The sequence below is a fragment of the Centroberyx gerrardi genome, chromosome 2, assembly GCF_048128805.1.
Source record: "Centroberyx gerrardi isolate f3 chromosome 2, fCenGer3.hap1.cur.20231027, whole genome shotgun sequence".
Taxonomy (NCBI): domain Eukaryota; kingdom Metazoa; phylum Chordata; class Actinopteri; order Beryciformes; family Berycidae; genus Centroberyx; species Centroberyx gerrardi.
In genome coordinates this window covers 27,653,502-27,681,433 of record NC_135998.1, presented here as the reverse complement: position 1 = coordinate 27,681,433, position 27,932 = coordinate 27,653,502, and the positions used below count along the sequence as shown (strand labels likewise).

At 42.1% G+C, this 27,932-nt stretch overlaps 1 protein-coding gene across 2 annotated transcripts in view; it reads right to left on the bottom strand.

Moving 5' to 3' along the window:
• Positions 1 to 315: 315 nt before the first annotated feature.
• zfyve16 (zinc finger, FYVE domain containing 16) overlaps positions 316 to 27,932 on the bottom strand; it is a 29,319-nt gene continuing 1,702 nt past the window's right edge. The window contains exons 2-18 of one of the 2 annotated variants that reach the window (XM_071898856.2): positions 25,258 to 25,367; positions 22,988 to 25,089; positions 19,891 to 19,987; positions 8,598 to 8,774; positions 8,332 to 8,465; positions 7,931 to 8,147; positions 7,695 to 7,817; positions 7,383 to 7,538; positions 7,023 to 7,247; positions 6,372 to 6,454; positions 4,395 to 4,499; positions 4,144 to 4,294; positions 3,895 to 3,975; positions 3,184 to 3,346; positions 2,403 to 2,508; positions 2,101 to 2,277; positions 316 to 932 (exon numbers count right to left, since the gene is read on the bottom strand). In XM_071898856.2, coding sequence (XP_071754957.2) covers positions 774 to 932; positions 2,101 to 2,277; positions 2,403 to 2,508; positions 3,184 to 3,346; positions 3,895 to 3,975; positions 4,144 to 4,294; positions 4,395 to 4,499; positions 6,372 to 6,454; positions 7,023 to 7,247; positions 7,383 to 7,538; positions 7,695 to 7,817; positions 7,931 to 8,147; positions 8,332 to 8,465; positions 8,598 to 8,774; positions 19,891 to 19,987; positions 22,988 to 25,089; positions 25,258 to 25,327 — 4,326 coding nt within the window. In that variant the 5' untranslated portion in view covers positions 25,328 to 25,367 and the 3' untranslated portion in view covers positions 316 to 773. The remainder of the gene's footprint in view (positions 933 to 2,100; positions 2,278 to 2,402; positions 2,509 to 3,183; positions 3,347 to 3,894; positions 3,976 to 4,143; positions 4,295 to 4,394; positions 4,500 to 6,371; positions 6,455 to 7,022; positions 7,248 to 7,382; positions 7,539 to 7,694; positions 7,818 to 7,930; positions 8,148 to 8,331; positions 8,466 to 8,597; positions 8,775 to 19,890; positions 19,988 to 22,987; positions 25,090 to 25,257; positions 25,368 to 27,932) is intronic. The other variant, XM_071898864.2, reaches the window with a different exon arrangement.

The window sequence follows — 27,932 nt, the reverse complement described above, 5'->3', positions numbered from 1 at the left end:
CATCCAGCCACAAAAACAAACAAATCTATTGTTCAGCAGAAGTTTTCCTGTGCAGCATCAAGATAAAATACCATGTGGAAGGAGAAAGGAAGAGGAAGTTGATCAGATCTCTATTCATCCCTGCTCTGTGCGTTTTTAAATGGGCCCGCTGTGTAAAGTGGCTTTACAGTAACACCTGATCACATGTATCTCCTCTCAAGTATTGACTACGGCTGTTAATAACGTTACTTGCTTCAATATGTTCATCTTTTCATTCAATATCACCATCGTAAAATTATAATAAATACATCCAAATCAAAGACATTGAGACAGAGAGTCTGTGGGAAACATTCATTGAGACGCTTCTGGCTGACAGGAGCCAGCAGGAAGCCTGGAAGGCAGAGCAGAAGAGAACGGGTCAGAATGGTTTGGTTGCATTTGGTCGTCTTGTCGTTTTCCACATTTAGCGTTTGGCCTCTTGGATTAAAGCAGCTTTGGTGACCACAAAACACACAAACATAGGGCGTTTCCTCGACAGAAAACCAGTGTCACATGTTAGTTTTACATCCCTCCGAAGTCCAGCGAGGGGCGAAGACATCCCCGGCCTCAGAGGAGCGATGCGGGAATGTCCCGCCACTGGCTGTTTGTCCTCTGGGTGATGGGCTGCATGTCCGACTAGCTGTTGCATTCGCATGTCCTGCCACAATCAACGGCTTCTCTTTCTCTTTATTAAGTGTATTTTTTTCTGTTAAATATTTTGTTTGAATTAGAGCGCGAGAGAGTCTGCGTGTGCGTTAGATGGTGTGTGTGATGTAGAAGATGAACTCCATGTCCATGGCAGTCTGTGGGACACTAGCACTACCTCCATGGATGACTGGGATCAGAGCGCTGTCCAGCTCGTTCATGTAGCGCTGGGGAAGGAGCCTGCTTCCCGAGCCGGCCTGGTACTCCACCTGGGAGACAAACATGAAGAAAAACTCACCTCAAAAACTAAACCATGAGAGACAGTTTTCAGGTAGTGACTGGTGAGAGAGGATATTCTACATGTTCAGGGTTTCCCCCAGTGTGTTACTGGCTGGGCCTACTTAACCTAAACGCCCTGTCTGCACATTGGAAGGAAAAACACATAAATGCATCTAACATCACATTATTTGACATTACTTCATTCATTCAGCGAACGCCAACAGCAAAGGGACTGTAGTCAGCAATGTTGTGTGTGGACAGTGATATTAACAGTGTCAATAACGCTAATTGTGCTACATGTAGCAGATAGCAGCTTTAGGGCCCGATCACACTGAATGTGTTTTGAAGTAGAGCAGTCTGCTGCGTTTTTGTGTTGTTGTTGCTATGCAACCACAGAATCAGCTGACGATCAGCTGCCAGTCACTCAACCAGTTGTCATTTATTCAAGGTGATTTAGCTAAATTAACAATAATTCTAAACAATAAAAATCCATGATAAAAAGTTACCAGATACTTCCAGTGCAGCTTTAATTTGCCTCCAGCCCTGCTGTTTTCTGTTTAGATCATGGTAACTCTCTCTGCTGATCCAATTGGACAGTAGAGAAAAAAACGTAACTTTTTTCAACTTGGGGCGTTCAAGGCGCTCTTCCAAAAGTGCAAGACAAATGGAATGTAGCAATAAAACTTGAGGTTGTATGACAAAAAGTAGGGTGGTACAAACTTATCAAGCTGTAAGAAGGCGTACTGTAAGCATGGCAGCAGTACCACCGGAGGGCTGGGTTTTAGGCAATTGGAACTCCAAGAAAAATATAAAGAAAAAGCATTGAATAATTTGTTCAAAACTCATTTGAGTTAAATTACATTTTATAATTTAATATTTTATCTATGTTCTCAGGGAAAAAGAAAAAACTTTGCATTATTAGTATGGGTTTCAGTTTTTTAATTAAGTTAAGGCCTTATGGAATATTCCACAATTCTGTCGCTATGGTAACTATAGGACCCAAATGTCAGCTGCTGGATGGCTTCGTCTCGAGCTGGAACTGCCTCGCACTTGCCCCCTGGCCTAACAACCTTTCTGGAGGAAACCCTGATATTATATGTTAAAACCATTGGTATTAAATCTTTCATGTTATACAGTGCAGCGCTGTGAGTTTGTTACCATGTCAGCCTGTGTGGAGACTCGGAGGGAAAGGCAGTTGATGCCGCTGGAGGTGAGCACAGCGAGGTGAGGACTCAGAGCGCTGCTGGCGGCCAAAGCCATCTCCCTCTGAAACACGCTGCAGGACGGCAGCACTGTCGCAAGGCAACAGTCGGGATTCTTCAACTGGTAGAAAACCTAGAGGGACGTTCAGGTACAGTCACACACCTGGACTAACGGCTCTAAACCAGAGACCCTATCTAGTGTAGAGAGAGAGCGAGATGGGAGAAAACTAAGAAACATCCAACTCAAGGGAAACTCACCTCAGTGCATCTAATGGTGCGTCCCTCCGACTCAAACTCCGTGTCCTGCTGCATCTTAACACTGTGCACTCCATCGAGAGGCCTCCCATCAACCCCACTGGTTATGCTGCAGGGGCACATCATAGCCAGAAAATCAGATTACAGGTAAGTTGATAATTAATGCAGTCGTGATAAAACTGTGGCTCATAAACAGTGACCCCGCATTCACACTGCAAGCAACACGATGAACAAATCACCACAAGTTATTTCCTATCAGTTTCCGACCAGGGAAGCTCAGCCAATGTGTGAACAGTCAACAAGGAAGTCGACCGAGAAATGTTGGCCACGGCTGAACTTTTCACAGTCATCCGTCATCAACCACCAATCAGATTTCTGTGCTTCCTTGTTTCCCTATCACTGTGATTTCATTTCATGAACAACAGTTCCGCCTGGCAAGTGCAAAACGGACGAGAAGTTGAATACGGAGCGTCCCATTTCTCTACAACTTTCATTTGTAAAACTACAGGAATAAACGTCTCAAAAATGATGCTTGGAGAACTTCATTGGAGCTGACGGTAAGCTCTCAAGTACCTCTAATGATTATGTCATCTAAACAACAATGTTATGACAGGCAAAAAATATGTGATTTTTTTTAGACCACTACATGGATGCAATCGTAGCCTCTCGTGCAGCCCACAATCGGTCAAATAGACCCATCAACAACATTCCTGAACACGGGGTTGAGGGATTAGTGTATAAATTGCACAAAAGTGTGTAAATGGTTGTTTGACAGTGCTCTCACCCCGTGTTGACAGGTGCACTCCAGTCGACCCAGCGGACAGTGACATTTTCTCTGAGCTCCCCTCCATCATTCTTGCCACAGGGTATGTGGAAGTCCGTCTGCTCCCTCAGGGCGCTGCGCAGAGACTCCATGGTCTCTGGAGGAATTTGTACCATCAACCCATCTGACACACAAACACACACACACACACACACACACACACACACACACACACACACACACACACACACACACACACCAGTTAGACTAGTCCAACAGCAAACCACAACAACAACAGCCACATGAAAAAGTAATTCAGTCTTGGGGCCCATTTTCACTGTAGCTGAACAAACAATCACTGATAACATTATCATTTCAGATTTCAGACATATATTATGGATGAGTACATTAAATGAGCAAATTATGCTGGTGGATGCATATCAGGTGACAGTGTTTTATTTCTTAGCTCTTCCAAAAACAATATTTTTTTCCAGGCAGGGTGGCATTTAACCGCAGCAAAGCAGTCATCATCTTTCATGTATACAGAAAAGTAAAATAAAATGAGCTACAAAGATGATTTACCCCAAAGAAAATAATGCCGAAGTAAGACACGTAGAGGTAGCCAACGATTTTAGATATAGAATATAGGACAGAGGACTCTTTTATTGCTTGATTCACAGCCTGTGATTCGGGGATACGATGTAATAAGCGTCAATAAATTGGCAACTTTACCCTCAACAATGCTGGACTTGGCAATGAAGCCAGAAGAGGCTTTCAGCGCTCCATTGAACACCACAAAACTGGCTCCAGTCACTGCAACAAAACACAAGAGCAAGCCACAATCAGAGGGTTATTAATCATATAAAGGAAGAAGCAGTAGCATTATAAAGCAGTAGCATTAAGAGACAGCGATACCCATTGCATCATATTATAAGTCGACATAAAGAGATGAGGGATGAGTAAGTACCAGGCCTTACTCACCTGTGCGGGTCTTCCCAGGCATGCTGTTGGCCTGGGTCTGGTAGTTTCCCTCCTCGTTCTGGAAGCAGACTAGGTGAGAGTCGGCCTCACAGCTGAAACTGGCTCCAACACTGACGACGTGCTCATTAGAGGAATTTACCACCTTCAGCATCTGCAAAACACACAAACACATCGTCCACAGTGAACTTTCTCTGTGTGCGTTACAGTTTGTTTGCAGCTGTACCTGTTCTTTTGCTCCAAGTATGTCTTACCTCATTGACCCTACTCTTGGGGATGTCGATGTAGCTGTGGCCCATCTCCATGTGGATCCTCAGCCCCTCCACAACTGGTAGACTGTACTGGTAGTTCCTCAGGTCCTGTGGTGAAACAGTTTACGCACCTGGCTCATTAACTGTCAGGGAAGTTTGACACCCCTGGTTTAGAGGTACTGAACCATGTCTGCATAAGCATTTTTAAATTGGCCTTTAGGGGGCGCTACAAAGGCCAACAATGTGTATCTGCTATTGTGATTGATGGAACACATGCTTTAGAGGCAAGTATTCGTCAAGTAATATAGTCTGGCTGTAATACATTCAACCGGCATCTAAGCCACGCCCCCTTCTGGGTGATAAACAAGCCACTCCCACCATTATGCTTGGCTAGGTAGGTAGCTACACAAGAACTTTCCACTCCATAAAGTATTAGTAGATTGAGCCATAATCGAAAATATGTCTTGCTGTGGAAACACAAGTAGCTACACTTCATTTTTACCTCCTGCAGAGCGTGAGAGGCACATTAAAAAGTTGAGTTTAAGGTATGTGGTGTAAGGCCACCACATACGTCTCCCGCTCTAAAATGGGGCATAAAAAGTCGAGGATTGTGTTGGTGTCAATGTGTTTTTACTTGTTTTCATCAGAGAAGTTTGATCTGTCCGCTGAAGTATTTGTTCACTAAATTAAGTAAATTACAAAAGACATAGGTCTTTAGATTATTGTGCGACTCTTACGCATTCCCGATATATGGAAAAATTAAGGTTAATTGTTCAGCCTTCATGCCCCCTCAGTCTTCCTCGCTCAAAATGGATTGCTGTATCATTATTTTGGTTTTAATGGCAGTCCTGTAACTTGAATGAGTGACTTTGTCCAATCAGCCACCAACTCAATAGCTAGATGGCGAGCTAGCACTAAACGTTTCTGAGAACCAATCAACATAAAACCGGGTATACACATTCAAGAGAGGCCAACAAGAAAGACCCAATGGGATTCTGAAAACAACGCATAGGAGATGCAACAAATGTCACAAAAATGTCTCTCTTAATCCAGTTATTGAAATCGCATGAAATTTGAACCATGTGCTGGTCAAAATGTGAAGTTTGGTCATGATTGGCGGATGTGGGTGTGGTCTAGCCCATAAGACTTATGTAATAAAATATAACAGCTTGCAGATCTAAGTTCAGTTGCAAAATCAGTATCAAATTTGGCAGCCTTGTCTGAAAAGGCATTTCAAAAAGGTGCATCAAATTTCATGCAATTTGACCACAAGGAGGCACTGTAGTGACATTTCAAATTTTAAAAGGCCATATCTTACACAAAATAAGTCTGACTGACACCAAACTTGGTAGGCAGATCCAGCAATCCTTGCGTTACAAATTTGCCTCCTGGACCACCCATAGCCCACCATACTGATTTGGTTTTGGTTGGTGATGTGGGCGTGGCCTATAGCATGTAGCTTGTATTGAGCTTAATTGTCATTAGGGCTTGAACCCCGGAACGGCCTCTGGCAGCTATATTTTAATTAGGGTTTTTGTGCAGGACTTTCAAAAAAACATTTACCTTGAAGCCCAGAAGTGACAGAAAAATATGACAGTTTGTTTACCTACACAGAATGCCTGATGGCCCAAACTGCTGCAGTCTACCTGAGGCAGGGCAGCTGAGCCTTGATCTTTCTGTGTATAATCTCTGACCTGCACAGACCCTGAGCTCAATTCAGCACAGCACGACTGAGTGATTGCCAATGTGAGGATCAGTGAGCTCTCACCGCTTTAGCACCGGAGCAGAGAGAGGTGCTATATTTGGTGCAGTTATTACACAGCCACCAGAGGGTATTAAAGAGCTAACGTCACTCACACTAAAATGTTACAATCCCCTTGACCCAAGTAAACAGATATGAGTTTCACTGCAAAACCTTGGGCTCTATTAGGTGAGCCTAATACAAAATACACAGGCATCTGCTTGTGTTCTAGTACTTACAGCCAATAAATTCATAATGGTGTGTCCCGTCTCTCGATACACAGAGTCCCGGAAGCGAATACTAGTCAGTGTAGTGGGATACACTGTAGAAAACACAAAATATTTAGTTTAACATCCTTACACACCCTTAAAATGTATCATTTGGCACATCATCAACATCAGTCTTCCCCAGTAGAAAAAACAAACCCTAACCTGAACTAACAGTTTACGTCTCACATCAGTGTTACCAGACTCCAGTCTCTCTTAACATCAAAACATTTACAGAGCCACACTGCTTGCTTGAAAGGCCTAATCCATCATTGTAAAAAAGCATAGAATACATTTATCAAACATTACTGTTGTACTAGTCTCAACTATAGGAAATAACAGTGCAGAGCTGGAAACAGAAATAAAAACATGCTGATACTAACACAATAGAGCAATCAATTGTTCATTTTTGCATTGACGGATTATGCCATTCAGGGATAACATTTCTCTGCAAAGAGTTTTGGATACTGTTGAGACTCGTATCTGGAGCGACACAAATGGGTGACGAAGACTGTTAAATCTAAGTTTGACAGTGTGAAGTGCCTGATGCATTGTTGTGAACCAATGTGGACAATGAGCAAAAACAAATTATAGGACAAGAATAATCTACAGGAAGCCACACACCGCTGTGTTCAGCTCCCAGCCGTAGCAGCAGCCTGAGGGGAAAGACCTTGGCCCAGGGCACCTCCAGTCTCTGGATGAGCAGGCCGAAGAGGAAAGGCTGGGGGGGGAGAGTGAGGCCGTCCAGGGGCTGACAGGTGGGAGAGAAGAAGAGCATCCCGCCGTGTTCCTTGCTGCCCAGGAAGCTGCTGGTGAACGTCACGTTACCCAAGTCCTCCACAAACTTCCCTATAGCACAGAGGGTAATGATTCTTTATCGACTCTTGCAGACTATGGAAAACATAAAGGTACAAAAACTTTATTTCTGTCACTAAAGGCCAAGAAAGACAATGAGTGAGAAAATTAGTGCAAGTGTATGTCTACCTTTTTGGGCATCTTGGTAGATGTTGAGATAGAGTGTGAAGAGGTCTTTTGGCAGCGTTTTCTCCTCTGGCAGACACTCCAACAAAAACACCAGCTCTCTCTGGCCCAGAGCCTGCAGCCCATTGGAGCCAAACACCCAGCACCGCCGACTGCAGTCTGACAGAGGAAATACACAGAGTTAGTAAACACTAGGGACTAGGTCTGTGGGAGGGCATGTCGAGATATCCACGATTATCCTCTTCATTCAATATAAATGTATGTGAAAACAATCAAAGAAGTCCCAGAGAGGGTTTGAGACCGTGTTCCACTCACATGTAACCAGTTTGACGTTGACTAGCAAGTTGGCATTCAGAACGAAGGTCAAAGGCCGGGGTCCCCCCTCCTCTAATAGGAGCAGAATCTGGCAGGGGGCGGGCCCTTCCTCGACTAATACATCTGAAAGAAATACAGCAGAGCACATGCTGGGTTTCATCCACACAATCTGAGGCAATGGTCTGAGAAATTAACACATTGTAATGATGTAAATACATTGGAATGAACACACATACCTCCTGCTTCATCCTCTCCGGTGGTGATGAGCAGTGGGGGGAGCTCCTCCTCGTTCTCTGGCAGCAGACTGGGGATCCTCTGCACCGAAGAGCCGATTCCGCACAGCAAGGCGTAGTCCCAGGGTCCAGACACTGGGGGTCGAACCACCTCTACAGCCCCAGAGGCCTCCGGGGCAGATGAGCCTCCTACGCCAAGCTCCGGGCCTGCTGGGCCACACTGGAAAGAGAGGGTCGATTGGTACCAGTCCTATCATACTTTAATGGCTAACAGTTTAGAGAGAGGAGGGTTTAGATAGATAAATACAGATATATCCAATTAAAAGAAATAACAAAAATATTAGGTAACATCCAACAAACTGGCCCAAGATAAACTATGATAGCAACTCATGGCTTTGACTTACTGTGTCTGGGGTCATGCCACTGGACTCCTGGGGGCTCCTGCGGCTCGTCACCGACAGCTTGGTTGTGTCTGCCACCTCTCCATTGGGTAAGATGCCATCAGCAAACCACACGCGCTTCTGTTCACGAGGACAACCTGAAACACAGGGAAAGAGAAAGTCTTTTGAAGGCCGGAGCTCAGCGAAACCTTAAGTGAGCACTAACATTAAAATCTAATATGAGTCTCATTTCAGCAAACTACAGACTGTGTATATGAGAGTAGTCATACTGTCGTTGCTTGGGTGTTTGAGAACGGACACAGGCACCATGACGGTAGGTGGAGGAGAGTTAAGAGTGCCTGCGGCACGGGCCTGCTGCAAAGGGGGGATGGTGCTGCAGTACTCAGATGGGACGTTGGGGTTTGGGCTGGGACCCGTAGGACTCATCATCCGCTCTAGGGCCTGGGCTAAAGGGGAGAAAGACGTCATAGAGGCAGTCATAGAGGCAGTGATAATTTTGGTACCAATTTAAAATCTTATTTTAGTCTACTGTTACACTAAAATGTTAGTTTTCTTCAATTAATTCATTTTTAGTTTTTTGTTTTTAGCCAGAAAAAACTATGGAAATTTCAGTTTCCTTTTTGTCATCGGTTTCTCTATTAATGCTGTAAAACCTCCAATAAAGACCTCATGTATGTCTCAGATAGTGGCCAGATCTACGCCAATAGACGGGGAGTGTTGTGTGTGTGCCAAATAAAGGCCGATCTCCAATAAAAGCTGGGTTAAAAAATATATATAGTAGAATTACCAGAAAGGACTCTAAATTCATACAATATTTATAGCCTAAAATATCATTAGAATTACTATAATATAAGTAATGGTTTTGCATTATTATTCCATTATTAGTATATGATCTTACTTATGCTATTATCTATCTCTCCTTTATATCTTCTGTGCACTTTTTTGGCACTTGACTGGTCTCGTCTGAAATGTTCAGCAAATTAAGCTTATTTATGCTATTTTTTCATACTACTAATAGACAGTTTTATCCAAACACTTTGCTAGGAGACAAGTGAAAACCCTTGTACACCTCCGGTCAGCTGTTTACACTAAGAAGTGGCACGCTTTTTTCAAGTTGAAAACAACTTGAAATTGGATCATGGATAAAAAGAGAATCCTATGGCTCATGTTGTTGTGCGGTTGGGTGTTCTCTAAGGACTGGGACAAACGCATTCTCAAAAGTAAGAATGTTTATATAAGGACGACGAAAGGCTCATGTATGGATCAATGCACTGGGGTGGGAGGGATGGGATCTCAGAAACCGCATTTACAGCATTCACTTTATCACAGGTAAAGTTACAAAACCAGATCATTATACGCAGAATTTACAGTTAAGTTCACAACATATGGCTGCCTAAATATTAAATATAGCTATGTAAGCTCCACACACCCCTTCTGCTGATTTTCGCCCCGTCATCAATTGCTGATGCTTCACTTAATTGCCATTCATATTATATGATATATATTATATTATGAAGATTATAGATAGATATAGATATATATTGCAGATTAGGGGGAGCTTGGCATCCAATATCAACATTAGTATAAGAGTAAGGTAAGTGTAAATGCAAGTACAGTATGTACACCACAAAATGCATAAATAACACAAAGAGAAATAAATGCATCTTAATTCATTAAATTACCCATAACATCATGGCTCTAACAAAACGTTAACAATATAGCTATAGTGCTATGCAACAACAACAAAGGTTCGATACCTTCCCTGACAGAAAATAGTTGAAAGCATCAAGGCTCCTGTAAATTTGAAAGCTTCCTGAGTGTAAACACACTCTGCCTCCGCCAGATATTCTAGTAAATGCACCCGGTTAACATCAGGCAGATCTTCCAGTTGGTGGCAAACTTAGAAAGCCTTGTATTGTGGTCAAAAGGGTCAGAGAGAAGATCCCACTTTTCTTTACATCGCTTCCTCTACAGATCTGGCTAGCTAGCTAAGAACCATCTGGCTCTAAATGTTTACATCGTATCTAGGCAACAGACCGGAAGTTCACAAGGGTTGGAACATTCGCCTAAGTTATGTTACTGTTGGCAGCTAGAAACTGTCTATACTTTATGAGATATTTACCTTTTATTTCACATTATTTTACATACTAATGGTGGAATATTCAGAGCAGGTGATGTTGTTAACTGCCATGGAACACTGGCCCAGTGCTCACATACATACACATACTACTACTACTACTAATCCTGCTAGCAATCACCTGGCAACCACCTTGTACCACCTTAGCAACCACAAGTAATCACCTAGAAACCACTGTTAATCACTTAGTAAAACACCCCATCAAGTTACCATTAGTAATCACCTAGCAACCACCTAGTAACACCCAGCAGAAACTAGTAATCACTCGCAACCACTAGTAATCACCAAGCAACCACCTTGTAGCACCCTAGCAGCCACCAGTAATCACCTAGCAACCAACTAGTGACACCCTAACAACCACTCAGAATTTCCTAGCAACTGTAGGAGTCATAAAGCATGATCAGACTTTCATTTCACTGTATTTACAAAAGCCAGCTTTCATCCCATTTCATTAAATTGCTTAAGCTCCAAGTAATCAAATTCTAAACACATTTAAACTCTTTCTAATGAATTTAACTTTTTACCATTCAAACTGAAGCAAGCACACAAATTTTGTTCAGTTATATGAATTTCCCAGTATGACCTGGTAGCCTACTAGTATGTTACCAATAACAAATCCCATTTTTTGATAACTGCTTGCCGTGATTTTAGCCAGATATTCATTATTATCATTATTATTATTATTAGTAACAGTAGCAATAGTATCTGACATAAGTTGCCTAAACCAATATAATTTGCAAATACGGTGTTAATGTTCATTGCTACGCTGATGATACACAGCTATATGTACCTGTAAAGCCAAATGACCTCTCCCAACTCTTAAATTTAGAGGCATGTCTATCAGAAATAAAAAAATGGATGGGTTTGAACTTTTTGCTGTTAAATGCTGATAAAACAGAGTTATTAGTTGTTAGACCAGCCAAATATGGGCATTTGTTTGCGAATTTGAGTGTTAACATTGATGGCTGTATTATTTCTGAAAGCTCAACCATCAAAAACCTTGGAGTGATTTTTGATTCTCGTCTGACATTCCAGTCTCATATCAAGGCTATTACCAAGACAGCATTTTTTCATCTTCGTAATATTGCTAAAATCCGACCTATTCTATCATTGCGTGATGCTGAAACTGTAATCCATGCATTTGTATCTTCCAGACTTGATTATTGTAATGCTCTTCTCTCTGGTCTGTGCTACTAGAAGTCTTCAGCTTGTTCAGAATGCTGCAGCTAGAATCTTGACAAAGACTAAAAAATGTGATCATATAACACCCATTCTGGCCTCTCTTCACTGGTTACCAGTGCAAGCTAGAGCTGATTTTAATGTTCTTCTTTTAACTTATAAGGCTTTGCATGGACTTGCACCACCTTACTTATCTGAGCTAATTATACCATATATACCGGCACGCCCTCTTCGCTCTCTCAATGCTGGTCTCCTGGTCATTCCCTCAGCTAACAAAAAATCAGCTGGCTTCAGAGCATTTGCCTACCGTGCCCCTTATCTGTGGAATGGACTTCCATTACATGTTAAAGAAGCAAGCTCAGTTGAAATATTTAAATCAAGACTGAAAACCCACCTTTATTCGCTTCATTACAGCCTACCCTAGAATTACAACTTAGTTGGGTCCATCACCTTTTCAAACATCCTTTTAATGTTGTTGTTTTTAATGTGGTTGTTTTACTTTAATTTGTATTATTTATATTCAAACACCGTTTTAACTTTGATGTTTTTAATGTGGTTGTTTTATTTTTATATTCAAACATCCTTTTAACATTGATGTTTTCAATGTGGTTGTTTTATTTTAACTATTTTATTTGCTTGCAGTATGTTTTGTCCTATGTATTCTTTTAATTGTAAAGTGTATTGGGACCATGCTTCATGGTGATTCTGCACTTTGATTGATTGATTGATTGATTGATAGGCCTAAAAAGGCAATCATATAAATTTGAGCAGGTACAGTGGACGTGCCAAAAGAAATAATAGCCTGTCTCTCTGAAGGCCTGGTGCTCTCTTTTGTTGAGGTAAATAAATGTCCAGGCCATTATTGGATGCTTTACAGTATCTATACTGGCTGCAATAGGCCCACTAAAAGTTTCCAAAAAGTTTTCAGAATCTCTCTGTGCTTGTGGATATGGGAAATAAACTATACATAATAGAACTGGGGTGAGGCAATGGGACTCAGCTAGAATGTGTACCACATAACTGCAAAGTCCTGGATCCCCCCCCAATCTTCTCTGTCTCTCTCCAATATGAACTGTCTAATACAAATGCCATAAAAATAATTAAAAAACAGTGTTCCCTAGTGCTGCCCCATGTGAGCTGTCACTGCCTGGAGCTTCTGACAGGGAGAAGTCAAGGCAGCCACCGTACAAACACTATCAGGATCTATCATTCTGGGTGCATATTTTGCAAAAATGATATCTCTGCAATACCTTAAGAAATGACACAAAATTGTAGCTATTCTCTCACAAATCTGACAAATCTATTTGAAATTATAGCTATTCAATCATAATTTGTATTATTTGGGGCATATTCCAGCCTGAAGTTAGCACACATTTTACAACTAGTAAAGCCTCTGGTAAAACTCCTTTCTCACTCATCATTCACACTGACATGTAGTCTACACCAGTGGCGTCACATCAACAGTGCCTCCATTTGTGTCCACACTGGTTCCCTTTTAGTTGCATTTTAGACGTGCATTCAAAAGCATGAAATACACAAGCAGAAATTCAAAATACATTATTGATATGGGTAATTATGCCTAGTTTCATTTTTCCTATCAAATATTGATATATCTATGTATAATCAACACTTAAGTCATTGAATACTTAATTGAACTTGAAGGCAAGGTTTGGAACCATGGAACAGACAAATGTACTTTCTCCAGCATGTGACAAACAAATGTCGGCATCCACAGCAATCTAATAACCTAATGAGCAAAGGAAATAAAACGCCATACTGTAAAACTTCATCTCTGGAATAAAAACAACACAACCAAATCAGTGTCTGTGTATTTATTTCTGTAATATGTCAGTCTATATAGGGGGAAAATGGAGGTGAAGCCATTACTTGATTAAACAATATATTACAGGCACGTCGCCAAAAGCTCTTGAGTAAGCAAAACACCAAAAAGAACTAAGCAGTTAAATGCTAAACAGCAGCAAAGTATAAGGTATTTGAAAAAAGATTTCATCAGTCATCGTGAATTTACTGCATGGAATACTTAGAATGCAGTTTTACTAATGCACGCTCACATTTCCTCTTATACCTTGTAGTATTATATAGTATAAAATAATATGACATAACCAGTATGGATAAGATTTGCTTAATGTCAAATATGTATAAATATACATAATAAGCTCTGTCTACTGTCTTGTCTCTCCTCCGACCCACAGTCAACACGGCAACATGCAGGTCCATGCCATGTTTTTTTTTAATACTTTTTATTGTCATTCTATTACACATAGTTACATTACAACCCATTACTTCTGCGGACTTACGGTGATGACAAAAAGTTTGGGTTTTTAAAATGTTTTTTCGAAAGTGAGTATTAGACTAGAATGTGTAGTAATAAAAAAAACTTAAAAGTACAGATAAAAACAACAATAATAATTAGACAAACTTTGTAAAATGAGTCCATACATTTAACTTGTTTTATGAGCGTTCTCCACTTGGCTAAGCAAGGACCAGACTTTTGTAACCAATTCTTTGTTAGTAATTTCAAAGCCGTTATCCTTAGTATCCTCAATAGATATTCATCATTCTTATCGGTTATCTCAGCTGGCATGATTCCCAGCAGTATAAAGTCTGATTTCATATGCAAAGAGATTTTAATCATGAGTGCCATTTCTTTCTGAATACCCTTCCAATATAACTATAGGGCATGACCAGAGGATGAGACTAAAGTCCGCTTGATTTTCGCCACACTCTCCCACCAACACTTGGAAGACACAGATAAGCCAAATCTAACTTGTTGAACCTGCGTCAGAAAATAGCGCATCTGTATGTTCCAAGCATACTCTCTCCAAAAGAGAGAAGCTGTAGTTTTATGAACCCCCAAGCTTATATCGTCCCATAACTCATCTGGTATATTCCTATTAAGCTCTACCTCTCATCTTTCCCGTGCTTTAACCTCCTCTTTTTTATTACTTACTTTATTACTCTTGTGCTTTAGAACTGTATAAATGGTACTTTTTACATGAGCACTGTCGTAATTTCTACATAGAAACTTTATAATAGTCTCTGAGATCAATTCATTTTTGGATAAATAACTTCTAACTTAGAGATATCAGATATCCGTAGTAAATTATACTTTTTCTGAAGTTCTTCAAATGTCATCATTCCTTTGTCATTCATAAGTTTACCAAAAATGATTAGGCTAGTCCTCTGTACTTGTGTACTACTTGTGTACTACACTTGAAAGGTATTATCATCTTTAGGGTAAAATCGGGATCCATATATGGGGTTCCTTGGTTTGTCTGAAAGAAGTCTGTTCAAAGCTTTCTGACCAGTCGTTGTCGATATCCATGTTTATATCGCCATATATTGAACCACAGAAATACAGAAGTGCAATGAATGTCCCATGTTTAATGTCCGGGAACTCTGGTGGTTAAAATGGTGTATAAATGGCACGTTTATGTGCGTAGGTAGAAAAGAATAGACTTGAGGCGTAAAAAGAAATGCTGAAATGCTGCCTGGAGCCGGTGTAGACAGCAGCGCTGATTTTATGTCATTTTATTAAATTTGTTAGTTTAACAAATGAGAGGGTCGCAGGGTGGAGGTGACTCAGTGGCAGTATGCAGTTCTTTATTGTGATTTCTTTCTTTCTTACTACTGAGAACCTGCAACAAGATGAGGTAGACAGCGGGCACACTTCAGTGAAGGTCACTCAAAGTTGAAACAGTCTCCCTCCTGCCCTCCTCCTCGTACTTACTGTGGAGGCTGACAGTCAAAGTAGCTGTCAAGGTAAAGTGATTACACTGGGGAGTTTGGGAGACTCTAGACTAGTGTTGTCGGCTAACAACGTGGCTTTGGCTGCAACTTGAATTGGAGTAGTCATCCCATTAGGTAGGTACCTTGCTTAGTGCTTCCTTTCCTAATGCGGTGCTAAAATGAAGGTCAGGCTAGTGGCTACTACAGACTGCATTAACAAGGACAATTTGGGTTGTGTTGCTCATTACACTTTGCACCATTGACTCAAGCAAGATACAAGTAACCTTGCAAGAAAGTGAATAGGCTGTTCAATACTGCATTGTATTGGTTGCATTTCACTGATGGTTGATAGTGTGTATTTTTATACACTGTATTCACATTGTTGACCACTCCTCAATTAGCATTGTAGAAAGGTTATCATATCAGCCTGTGCTTGTTTTGACTGGCGTACAGCCAATACCTTGCATGATTATGTACCTCACCTTACTCTCCACTGTGCTTTTCACTGACTGCGCTTGACTGTCAGCGAAAGATCTCCAGCCTAGTCAAAGAAAAAGGAGATCTCAATCCCACAAAGGCTGCCCACCCCTGACTTGATATAATTCCACTTTGCTGCTCTGTCTATATGATATGGGTTGACTGATTTATGATGTCCGATAAGACTAGGAACTTATTCATTCCTGTCATTCATAGAGACTCCCCATAGAGGAGCCACAAGGGTCTGGTCTCTGTGGATCCAGGTAGAGCTTTTCATTTGTGTCAACCGTTAACAACCTTTTGTAATTTTATCTTGTTAATTTGTTCATTCTAGTGTTAAAACCCTAGCATGGAATAATTTTGTATGGCCTTAGAAGAGGCTTGATTTGAGATCAATGAGATAGGCTTCTGAAATTTCTGGAGCTTCCCTTAAATAAATTTCAACCATACCATTCCCCTGGCAGAAGTAGCCTAGAGACTATAAACAGTCATAAGGGAGCAGTAACAAAATGAAACAGAACATTGGACAACTCACAGCTTTATCTACAGTATATTGGATAGTGCAGATGAATGAAGTTAGATGGGATATTGCAAGTAGGACAGACATGAGTTGTGGCTTCCAGGAAAGCTGGCTATGATTGAGTGGGTCACTCAATGCCTTCCGCCTGTACTCCCAGAAGTGCTGATGTGGCACTCGCCTACATTATATTGATTAAGCATCATAGATCTTTATCGACCTGGTTATACTGACAACAACTAGCGTACAGCTTACAAATACAAAACACAGGAACACAGCCACATCAAACAGCAGCAAAATGCAAAAGAACGTTACAAGTAATCAGATCCCTGTTAATGCAAAACCACACAGTCCCTTATGAATCAATATCACTACAAGGGGAGAGTTGTTTCACCTTGATCTGCAAGGTGGGGATGACAAGGCACAAAAAAAGAAACGTCCAGAGCTTGTAGCAAACTACTTCAGGTATAAGCAATGAATCAAGAAGTGACCTCATTTTTATGTCTGGCACTGAAATACATAAATAGGTCTCTTGATAAACATTTTCAGTATTTGCCTAGCCTACAAACACACTCACATAGGCAACACAAAAACAAACAAGACATATCAGTACACAATGTTGATGCTAGTCATTTAGAAGTCAGACGAATCTTACCTCATACTCATCATCCACTCTGCCAAAACTCAACCAGTCCACTTCATCATGCTGACTCTATTCCTTAGCTTTACTCTAGACAGTCCCATCACAGCCTTTCTGAAGCGGCTCTCTGTTCATTTCATTGAGTTTAGCTCTGTTGTTAGCCCTAATAGCCTGTTAGCTCTGGGCAGGGGTGTGTGCGGTGAGCCTCAAAGGCAGCTCACCATACTGATATGAGAGATGGAGAGCAAGGAGGGAGGGAGGGAGAGAAGGAAGGAGAGGGGTGACAGGAAGGAGGGAAGGATCGCATCACGCTGCTCCAGCATCCACCAGCCAAAAAAAAAGTAGACGAACACTTTCCTCTTACTCTCCCCGACCTAGGCAGACTGTGTGAGCATCACATGTCCACTGCGTTAGGTGGGTCATGTACCACACACAGTCAAGGACAAATGCCAGTGTCCTGCTATAACTCTCCTCCTCCCTCTCCCTTGCCCTCTCCATCCATCTTCCCCCCTCCCGTCTCTCTCCTGCTTCCCTCCTCCTCTCCATCTCTACGCTGCAGTCTCTCTAGCTATAATGGATGCCTCTCTGAAGCACTCCTTTTATCATCAAAGCAGACAAGCAAACCACAGAAATAGAAAGAATAGACACCTCATTTTAAAACCCATGTATTAAGTAAAAAGCATCATTCTAAATTGTAAGAATGTGTAGAGTGTACCCATTTGCTATTTATGTTAGTGAAGACACACAACAATGCTATAAATGAATGTTTGAATTTTTAATGAGTGTTTTCAAACAGTTATTCATCCAACTACAGGGCACAGCCCCTATGCTAGGAAGCTGTGTCTTTCTTTTTCATCATGTTTCTGAACCGCCACTTTCTGCGGACCATTTTTGTGTTGTATGCCTTAAATATGAATCCACTGCATAATGAAAAAGTTATGAAGTTTTAAAGACGACTGGTAAATTCAGTCTATTCCTGTGAGTGGATGGAAATGCCATGGGAAAATGCCAATCTTCCAAACAATTCATTTCACATATTCACAGCCAGTGTTTTGTATATGAACCGTCCAATAAAATTTGAGGTGTATATCAATTTGGTATAGTCGGTACATGCATTTGGTGGGACAAAAATGTCCATGGTAAAAAGGGAAGCATGGCTAAGAATACACTTGACAACAACAGGCTATTTCTACATCAACTTCCACTTCAACTTCTGTGTTCACTACTATCTATTTATACATTCAGTTATTTCTCCAATGGCAAACAAGGGCTCTTCATCACAAGAGCAGGAAGGGAAAACATGACCGCTCTGAGGATCAGTCACACACAGGATGGGAAAGGCTCTCTCTCTACAATAGAGGCAGGCATATGCATGCGCACACATGTGCATGCTTCTTGGAGACTCTGTGGGCAGCCCATGAACTGTGTGATCTTAAGTGTTTTCAACATAAAAACGAATTCCTTAATAATCACAATAGTAAAAAGGTTTGATGTACGAGCTTACACAGATTTAATTTCTACATACCGACTATACCGGCATTTGTCATTAGGAGGCACATCAAAAAGTATCCTATGCCTACATCAGCTAACTGCGGCAACGCTAAATATATTAACTTTTATTGCATTAACGAGATAACATGATAAATACAATATGCTTGTTATCAAAGGAGATAATTTGCTGGCTTGTAGCCTATCCTTTCACACACAAATCACAACTGCTTTTGTTGCTGCAACGCAGGACACGCACTAGAGTTTGTTTACACTGTTCAGCTGTTCAAGATGGTGCGTACAGCTACTAGTAGCCTAATGCAGAGCAGTCTTGCCGTCCTGCAGGCCAGGAGAAGATTATCACGTAAAAAAGGAGACTTCAACGCTACAGGGATCTACAGGCACGGACTGGTCCAAGATGTTAGCCTCTTGGCTAGTAGGACAGGAAAGATGCGTGATAGGTGACAGCGTGTCGTAGTTTCTGACTGGTTATCTTTGCGATGTAGTAACACATCATAACAAGGTACACCGCATATTGCGTAAGAAAGTCTGCTTTTTAAAGTTCTGCTTTCACACACCACAGAAAGCCGCTCTGAACCGGCTTCATGATGGTCAGAAGGCATTTTGGTGTTTTGAAAAATGCTGCTCTGACCCTTTCACACAGAACTCACAACCAACAATAAGCCGGCTTCATGGCTTTCTTCATTTGTGTGGAAGGGGCTTATCTGTCTCAGTCTGAGACCATACGACCCAGCGTCATGATGACTGGGTTGCACGCGTTTAACATGCCTGCACATATTGCATTAACATGCCAATGTAGTATGCCATCTTGTGGTTAAAAGTCAAAATTACCGGTTTGGGCATTTATTTTGATGGATACCGGACCGGTTTTGAAGTTCTCACACCGGCCCAAGCCTATCTGCACCCACCAAAAATCAAAGGCTTCTACCATGCCCTTCCAGGAGGATAATGGTGCACAAGTATACATGACTTAAGCATACTTCACAACACTCAAATGTTACACCTGTCAAAGGTGCAAACCAAAACTGCAATTTTGAGTGTCTCTTGGTGCAATGGCAATGGCAAGTGGTGCAATGGCAATTTTTATAACACTTAGGGGTTTGTCAATAACTCAACTGATCAAAGCTCAGGTGATCAGCTCCAGTGTCCCTTGAAATATGACTCAGCCATTCCTTAAAGGCTTATAAATACAAGTGTTATCAATCAACTCCACAGATTCCACATTCAGATTTGTACTTTTAAAAATTTGTTTTGACTTCATCATTTCTCATCTGTCTGTAGAAATGTATTCAGCTGAACCTAAAGTTAAATGGCTGAGCCAGATCTCCCGAACAGACAAAACTAGGGCCTTACCTCTGTGTATGGTATCGAAGCAGATGACGCACACACGGGCCTCTTTCTCCAGGTACTTCAGCTTACATTTCCTGTTGCAGCACACAGCACAGTAAACCTGCCACAGTGGAGAGGAGGATAGTGAGGAAACGGATAGGCCTATACTACAGAGTAACCATTTTGGACAATGAACAAAACTGGTCTGGTTAGCTGTGACCCTGCTCTTCATCATTCAGAAAAGAGACTGCAGGACTCAATGCAATGAACTGGGTTTTAAGATTGTCACCATGAACAAGAACACAAATACGACAATATATAGGCTATCTAAACTTCTTTGTCTACCCAGTCCCACTGGCGACAGTAGGTTGTGTTATGGACAATGAAACACCCTCAACAGTCCTCTCTAATGCTGCTTTAATCACTGCCCTTAAACTCATTAGCTCCTGCTTTAGGGCACATGGCTCAGTGGAGATCTATAGAGGAGGGAGAGAGAAAAAATAACTGCTGACTCATGGCCTCTCCTTCTGAGCGAATCCACTAAGCTATATTTGGTCCTGGGAGGTAATCTTTTTTTATTTAACCCTTTCTGAAACAGGGAGTCTTCATGAGAACTGTTCTCATTTTACATATGATGGATAATAGGATTATCCATTTATCATACCACTTCTACAATTACACAATGAGCAGGAATAATGCAATCAGCATTATCAGTTAAAACGAGCACACATGCATGTAACTGCAGACCATTTCTGTCCTCAGTGGGTCAAGCTGATTAGACAATCTAAAAATCAGCAAAATCATATTCATAGACTAGAAGGCCTAAAACATCTGCCTAAAAGACTACATACATGGTCCACTTTTTTATCTGAGACATTCCTAGAGGTGACAGTGCAGTAGGCAAAAATAGACAAGGAAATGGGGGAATAACCACTTCTAAGTGCTCCAGCAACCTGTGTATTCATCTTATCAAAAAGTAAGTAGCCTCAAATGAAAGATATGTTTTTCTTTTCAAATGTACCAAAAACATTACAAATTAGATGCTCACAGTGGTCCCGCAATTGCAGAGAGATTTTAGATTTTGGCTCCTACGATTATATGCAAAGAGGGAGGTTTTTCCCACGGCGCAGCGAAGGCATCATAAGGCAAATTCAGGTCAGGCAGTCAGGCAGTCAGTCAGTCAGTCAGGTAACGCTTAGTGAGATGTCGCTTCGTGAGATGGCCTCTAGAGGGCGTCTCTGACTAAGAGATGGCCCAGAGTCTCTTGACAGAGGAATGGGGTTCTGAAAAAATGAATACAGAGCAGTACCGGTGGTTGTACCTGTTTCAGGAGCTTAAACTACTGGCTTGGTTCGTTTTATGACCAAAGTTTTCCGGCTGGGCGGTGTTTGGACCTTCGGGCCAATCACAGCGCTTAAAAATTGAAAACTCCACTCAACCGGGATGCCGGGTGACATTAAACAAACGCGCATTCAAACGACAAGCACAGACAGTTTACTCTGAGCCGCGGAGCTGACAGGTTGTGTTGTGAAAATGTCTAGAAAGAAGAAACTACACATTCTTTCCTATTTTCAACCCAATGTAAGTACAATGTGTTCAAGTGAATTCAACTTGTTTCTATGAAGTAGCTCCGTTATGAGCGAAGCTAGGCTGCTGTATTTCTGCCTCTCCACCATGTTGACGTTCCAAAACAGCCCAGTGGACAGAAATCTATCCGTCAGTAATTCTGTCCGTTTTCTGATGGATCAGTGTGGCCGCCATAGAGATAAAACAGTAGAGGGGACATTACGTCATTAAGCGTGGGATAATCGTCTGCTATCTTACCTGGGTCCAGTTTACCTGTAACTACAACAGCTACCTATGGGAAGCAACCACTGTTGTCCTGATTTGTACCTAACTGCTGCACTAAAAGGACCAAAGACACCAGACACGTTCTATAGTGTTTTCTATAGTATTTGTATAGTACTCAGTAGCGGCACCGCTGCTGAAAATGCGCCGATTTAAATGTATTTCTGCCAAGACATACCTTAATGATGGAAGTGACAAATAGTGGCGTGTGGTCGCAGACAGAGAGGACATTCATTTCCATATCTGTATAGGCTACTGTGGATTTTAAGTTGATTCAAGTGTAGAAATGTTTGTTTTTACTGTAGTACTTGTTTACATGATGGCATCTATATAAATTATTTCTTTATGGATTGTAATCTTAATTGTAGGCTAAGATGCCATGCCAATAAAGTAAAAGAAAAAAAAGCGAGGGCCTATGTCCATTATTACCTGCTTAAATTGGCTTAAAGCTGTCACACTAACCACTTAATGGCATTACATTTGCCTTTTATTGTATATTTTATCTGGGTGTATTGTTAGGTGTGTTTCAGTGTTGGTGATATTTAATTGCTGCCAACATCCATCTATTGCTACAACAACAGATAATTTTGGGGTTTTACATTAATAATAAGCAAATTTTCATATATACTCTTAATACAACCACTCAGAGTACCAAAGACATCTGAGAATTATAAGTCTTCTTGAAAAAAGGATTCATAAAGGTTTCTGTAAAGTAAATACACCACTAAAATACTTCCAGAAGATAATCTTTATGATTGAAAACATAATTACTTCACATAGTTTAGCTATTTTGATCTACAAACTACAAAAACGGCTCATGTTTGGTACCATTTTAGACAGTCACAGTTGTCTTGCACACAGTGAGCTAAATAAAAAGTAGTAGTGATGTTTCAATAAAAAAAATCTTAGCATTATAATGGCAGCATAAGGCACTATCACCATTGATTCCAAATACAGTCAGCTGAGAAGATGACCCAGGTAAGTGGGCCGTGGGCCTGTACAGGATCTGTACTTGTTTATTTAGAATATCCCACTGGCTGCGAAATACTGCTTTCAGAAGACTTTTCCATTGTCTTGTCATACAGGCAGGACTACACTGCACAAGGAAGCATTCAAGGAGGAGTTCACATAGTTTCCTGTTAAGTCAGCCAACAACTGAGCTATGCTATGAGACCAAAATGAGGCACAGAGGAACAACACTGAGAGAAAGGGGCTGCGCTATAAAATATAAGGGATGCAATGACATGTCTTAAGTACAGACTGGATTACGTACCTTCCCACAGGCTCGACAGTGATGCCGCCTCTTGGTAAAGGTGAACCTCTGCCAGCAGTTCATACAGTTGGGGGCTTCAGAATCGGGCACCCAAGCAGGCTGCCTGCACCCCAGCCCCTCCAGCTCCTCTCCCTTGTCATCCACAGACCCGGCACCATCCCTGGACGGCTCCCCGGGGTAAGGTGGGGGCTCTGAGAGTTCGTCGTACCCCACACTGTTATCCTGATGCTCCTGAGGGGCGTATATAGGGCTAGGACCACTGTTGTTGGAATAATCCTCTGTAAGATTGGGGCTTGGTGGGGACGTGGGTGAATTCCCCTCATCCTGTATTGCACTTGGCCCTTTTGAGGAACCACTGGGCGTCTGAGCCTGCTCCTCTCCTACCTCTCCTGCTGGGGGAGATCTAGCGGCTTGGCAGTGTAGCTGTTTAGGTCTTGCACCTCCATAGGAGGACTGTGGATCAGGGCTACCACTGTGCTGGGACTGATTAGTGTTGCTGGTCAAAGAGTTGCTTACTCTGGAGGAGAGTTCTGGCTCTAGTTGGTAGGAACTGCAGGAGTCCTGCGACAGTGAAGGAAGAGCAGGGTTAAAACTCCCCTCTCCAGACATACAAATTGTTCTGTCACTTTCTGGAGAAGCCGCATCCTCCAGTCCCTCCCGTCTGGCCCGGCCGCAGCTCCTCAGCTCCTCTTCCACCAGCCTGTCCTCCAGATCCCCATTCAGTTCTGACAGACCCTCATGTTGACTCCACTCTCCGGACCTGCTGCAATAAGAGACACCTTCAACCTGCTCTGCCTCTGTATGGGCCTGCAGGAATGCATCCAACTCCTCATCTGTAACCAGCAGCTCAGCCTGGTCGCTCTCAGGCAGATACTCAAAGCCAAACTCAGGAGGATCGACTGGGCTGAGTTCTGAGAGACGGGAAGAGGCAGGGTCTAAAGAAGGGGCACCAGGAGATCCAAGAGAGGGATGCTGCTCCTCCGGCGACACCCTGCCCTCTGCAGTCCGCTGAGACATAGAGACTACCAAGTTAATAGGCTCCCCTGAATGGGACCTATGCTCTCTGGCCTCCAAGGCTGACAGGGAGTCTGCCTCTGAGCTCTCAGATATTTCTGCGTCATTATCCTGCCCTGCAGCTTGCCCAGACTCATCATCTGGGTTTTTTGGGTTCACCAGAGCTCCACACATGGATACAGCTATGGGCAGGCAGGACAAGCCCACCGGTTCACTGTCTGAGGTGTTGAGACTTGCAGGAGACTCTGCCTCACCTATGTCCAAGGGTTCTTGTGAATTGTCCTCTTTACTGTCTGCTGTTGTTGTGTTGTCTTTCATGACATCAGTAGGCAGGGTTGCCTCTTGTTCACAGTGGTCTAAGGAGTGATCCACTTGTTGGTTTATGCAAGCCACCTCCTCGTCCTCTTCTTCCTCCTCTCTGTTAGCAGACTCAGCGGTCCTTGGTGACAGCGAATCATCTGCAGACTCACAGCCCCTCTCCACTGCTGCTGGGAGAATGACATCCAGCAGACTGAGTGAGGCAGAATATCCACCAACTGGCTCATGGGAATCTAGTCCCAGCAGCTCCACTTTACCTACAGAGGCCTGTTGTGCCTCAGTGTCTCTATATCCAGCGCCCAGGCTTAACCCCCCTACCTCCTCGCCAAGTACAGTAACCACAGGGCTGTCAAAGTCCACAAGCAGCCCCTCTGCCTCCATTTGCTTCTCCACCATGTCCAGCTCGCTGAAAGCGTCATGGCTGTTGGCCCTGACCAGGATGGCAGAGCTCGTGTCATTGACGAGGTCACACACTGGCTTCAGCGCTCGATCTGGGCAAGGAGGTGCAGAGCTCTTTGCTGGCCTGCGATCCACAGAGGAGAGAAGGTCTACCGCAGTGAGAGGTTGGCCTTTGACCTCACTGTCACCAGCGCTGCGGCTATGGCTGGCAGGACGGTCAGGACAGCTTGGGGCAGAGCCATAATGAAGAGAATTAAGGTCAGGGAGGTTTTTCGGGACCGTGGAGGCCTCTGAGGATAAACACTGAGAGCCCAGTGAGGAGAAGGGGTATGCAGAAGGCTTCAGGAAAACAGATTTGCAGTCATGTTCATCTGCAACAAGATAAGAAAAAGAACAGAGCAAGTTAAAAAGGATAAATATCCTTTATTTGGGCCAGTTTCAGTGCACTCTAATTGCCCCAAATAAACTTTTGTTGGAGGAGTACACATCTGTGTCACATCATCAGTGTTGCAGCATTTTTGTTTTGTTAATGATCTTACCTGTATTGAGCTCGAAGTCATCAAGCAGTTTGTCCAGATCACACACAGCTGCCTTGAAGAAGCTGTCCATGCTGGGCTAAAACAGAGGGCCCGTCTCACGCCTACAATTCCTAAAAAAAGAAGAAAAAAAAAGAGTGTTGTTGGAGTGAATTTTATTTTTCCTTTGCAGGAAAGCAGATGCTGGAAAAAAAGATCACCACAAAATGGTTTTGTACTTCAGACTAACATCTTTGCTGTTTGGGTATTGGTGGAGAAATCTTCTTGAATATTTAATAAGATGCCAATTAACTGATTTCAAATCTCAAACCAAGTCTAGATGTAACATCCTTTTTCACTTATTGTATGTGTTTACCTGCAGTTTACCTTTATAGCACTTTTCAAAACACAGATGAAGACAATGAAAGAAAATGATAAACAGAAATGTGAAATTAAAAAAGAATAACGTGAAAATACAACAAGAATACAAAAAAGGTTCAAATAAACATTAAAAGCATGTAATAACCTCAAAAGATGATACCAATTACACCAGCCTAAGCTCCTGAGGCAGGGCCCAATGCCAAAGGCTTTGTCACCTTTGATTTTTCACCTAGACTTTAGAATTACCAGGAGGGCTCGGGCTGAGGCTGCACTCCAGCTCAAAAGAGGCTACATAATCAGAGATATTGCAAGGTAACAGACATACCCAAGGCTTACAATTAACAGTGAAATCAATTCTAAAACAGACAAGTTATAATAGAGGCAATATGGTCCCATGATGTGCATTTAGTCTGTCAATAACCTAGCGGCAGTATTCTACACAATCTAAAGCTGTGCCACCTGCTTGTCAATTGAGACAAGAGAATAAGGCATCACAGCAGTAGATGTGAGATGACAGAAAAACATACAAGGGTCTCAGTGTTGTTAATAGACCAAATAAACCCTGCAGTGAGATCTGGTCTTGGGAAAGCTGATAAACTCATAGCCTTAGGGACACAGTTCATCTAGCTATGCTTTCCACCAAGCGTCAGTCAGGAGTAAAATAAACTCTATACAGCACCTGTTAGAGTGATCTCACATTAAGAAGGGCCTGCTTGACATTCACATTTTACAAAACATCCTTCTCTGGAGGAACTTTCACAAAGTTATGAAGCTTGACACCAGCAGTCCTATAGAACAAGCCATATTGCATACTACATCTATGCAGTTTAATGCTAAATTAACTGTCTATTCTGAAAATCAAAAGCTGAGAAAACAATATGAATGGATATTGAATTGATAATGAATATTGAAACTCCATATTAATGGAGTTTCAATATGACGTAATCACCATTATTCTCAAGAAATGTCTTCTTCATGACTTTGCTGCCCCGTGTCCCACAGGAGTCACTCTGTCTAGTTTCAGATTGCCCACGGATGCCAAGCAGTGGCAAACTGCAATGAGTGCAGCATGACTGTGTGTCAGCTGTTGTCACAAGGAAATATGAATGTCTGTGTGTTCTCGCCACCCAATACAAGGAAATCAGGAAATCATAATAGTCACATCCGCAACTCCACCTCTGCAAAATAATAGACGGCTTAACCGCTGAGGGCTAACAGGCTATTTTACAGCTAGTAGGTGCCACAGTGACCAAACAAGCTAATAGTAAAAGGAAGATGGGTGCTTTGTTTTACTTAACTAAACTATAACTCTGTTGCTGCACATTTACAGTGATTTGGACTAAATGGGAAGTGTGTAATGACAATTTGCTTCCATGATGCACTGTCGAGCAGCTAGCTGCCTCCAACAGCACCCAGCCATGCACCCATGGTGCTCACAGTCTCTGGAAGTGCAAATCGATAATGTAGTCACTCCCACAAAGCCTGACTCCGAATGTACACACAATCGATAACAAACATAGGAATCCCCACGACACTGATCACTCAACAGTAACACAGGTAGGGGAGAAAACTACAGTATCCAGGCCTTCTCTTCTTCACCCCCCATGTAAGTCTCTTTCACCAGTTCTTCTAGCTCTGTCTCACTCCTTCATTTCTAAAACGTATGCTCCACATTTTTCTAACAAGCCTCAGAAAAATAATGTTAATCTAGTGATCATACTGGCATAAAGTAATTGCTATTAAACAAATATGAATACTATTGACACTATTCAAACATATTATTATTAAAATTATGATTTGCTTATGACCCATTATTTGTACATTGGCAAATATGGTATTCTGACTCTAACACACCCCTAAGTGCCATGATAGGCTATATGATAATTTTGAACGGGATTCCCTGGAATGCCAGGAGAGAGGTTACATTACTGGGACTGAAAATGGGTCCGTTTTCATGAAAAAATCTCTATTATTGATGGAATAAACAACTGATGGCAAAGTCTGAATGTTTTTAAACTATCACTATCAACTACAGTGCGCCATGAACGTTAGGATGAATGCTATCCCTACCCATTAGCCAACACTTTTTCCCAAAATGACAACCAGCTGCCTTAAACCCACGCTCTACGCACTAGAAAGAGAAGCAGGAGGTAAGACATTGTAGTTTACTAAAGTTTTAGATGTTCTTGACCACAGGAATCAGGCCAAAAATGACAATAACCAGATCACTGTTCAGGCGTCCGAGTTTTTATCAGATGTCATACAAATGCTGACTGAAAATCCTGCAGTTGGTGTAACTGAACAACACCTACAACTAC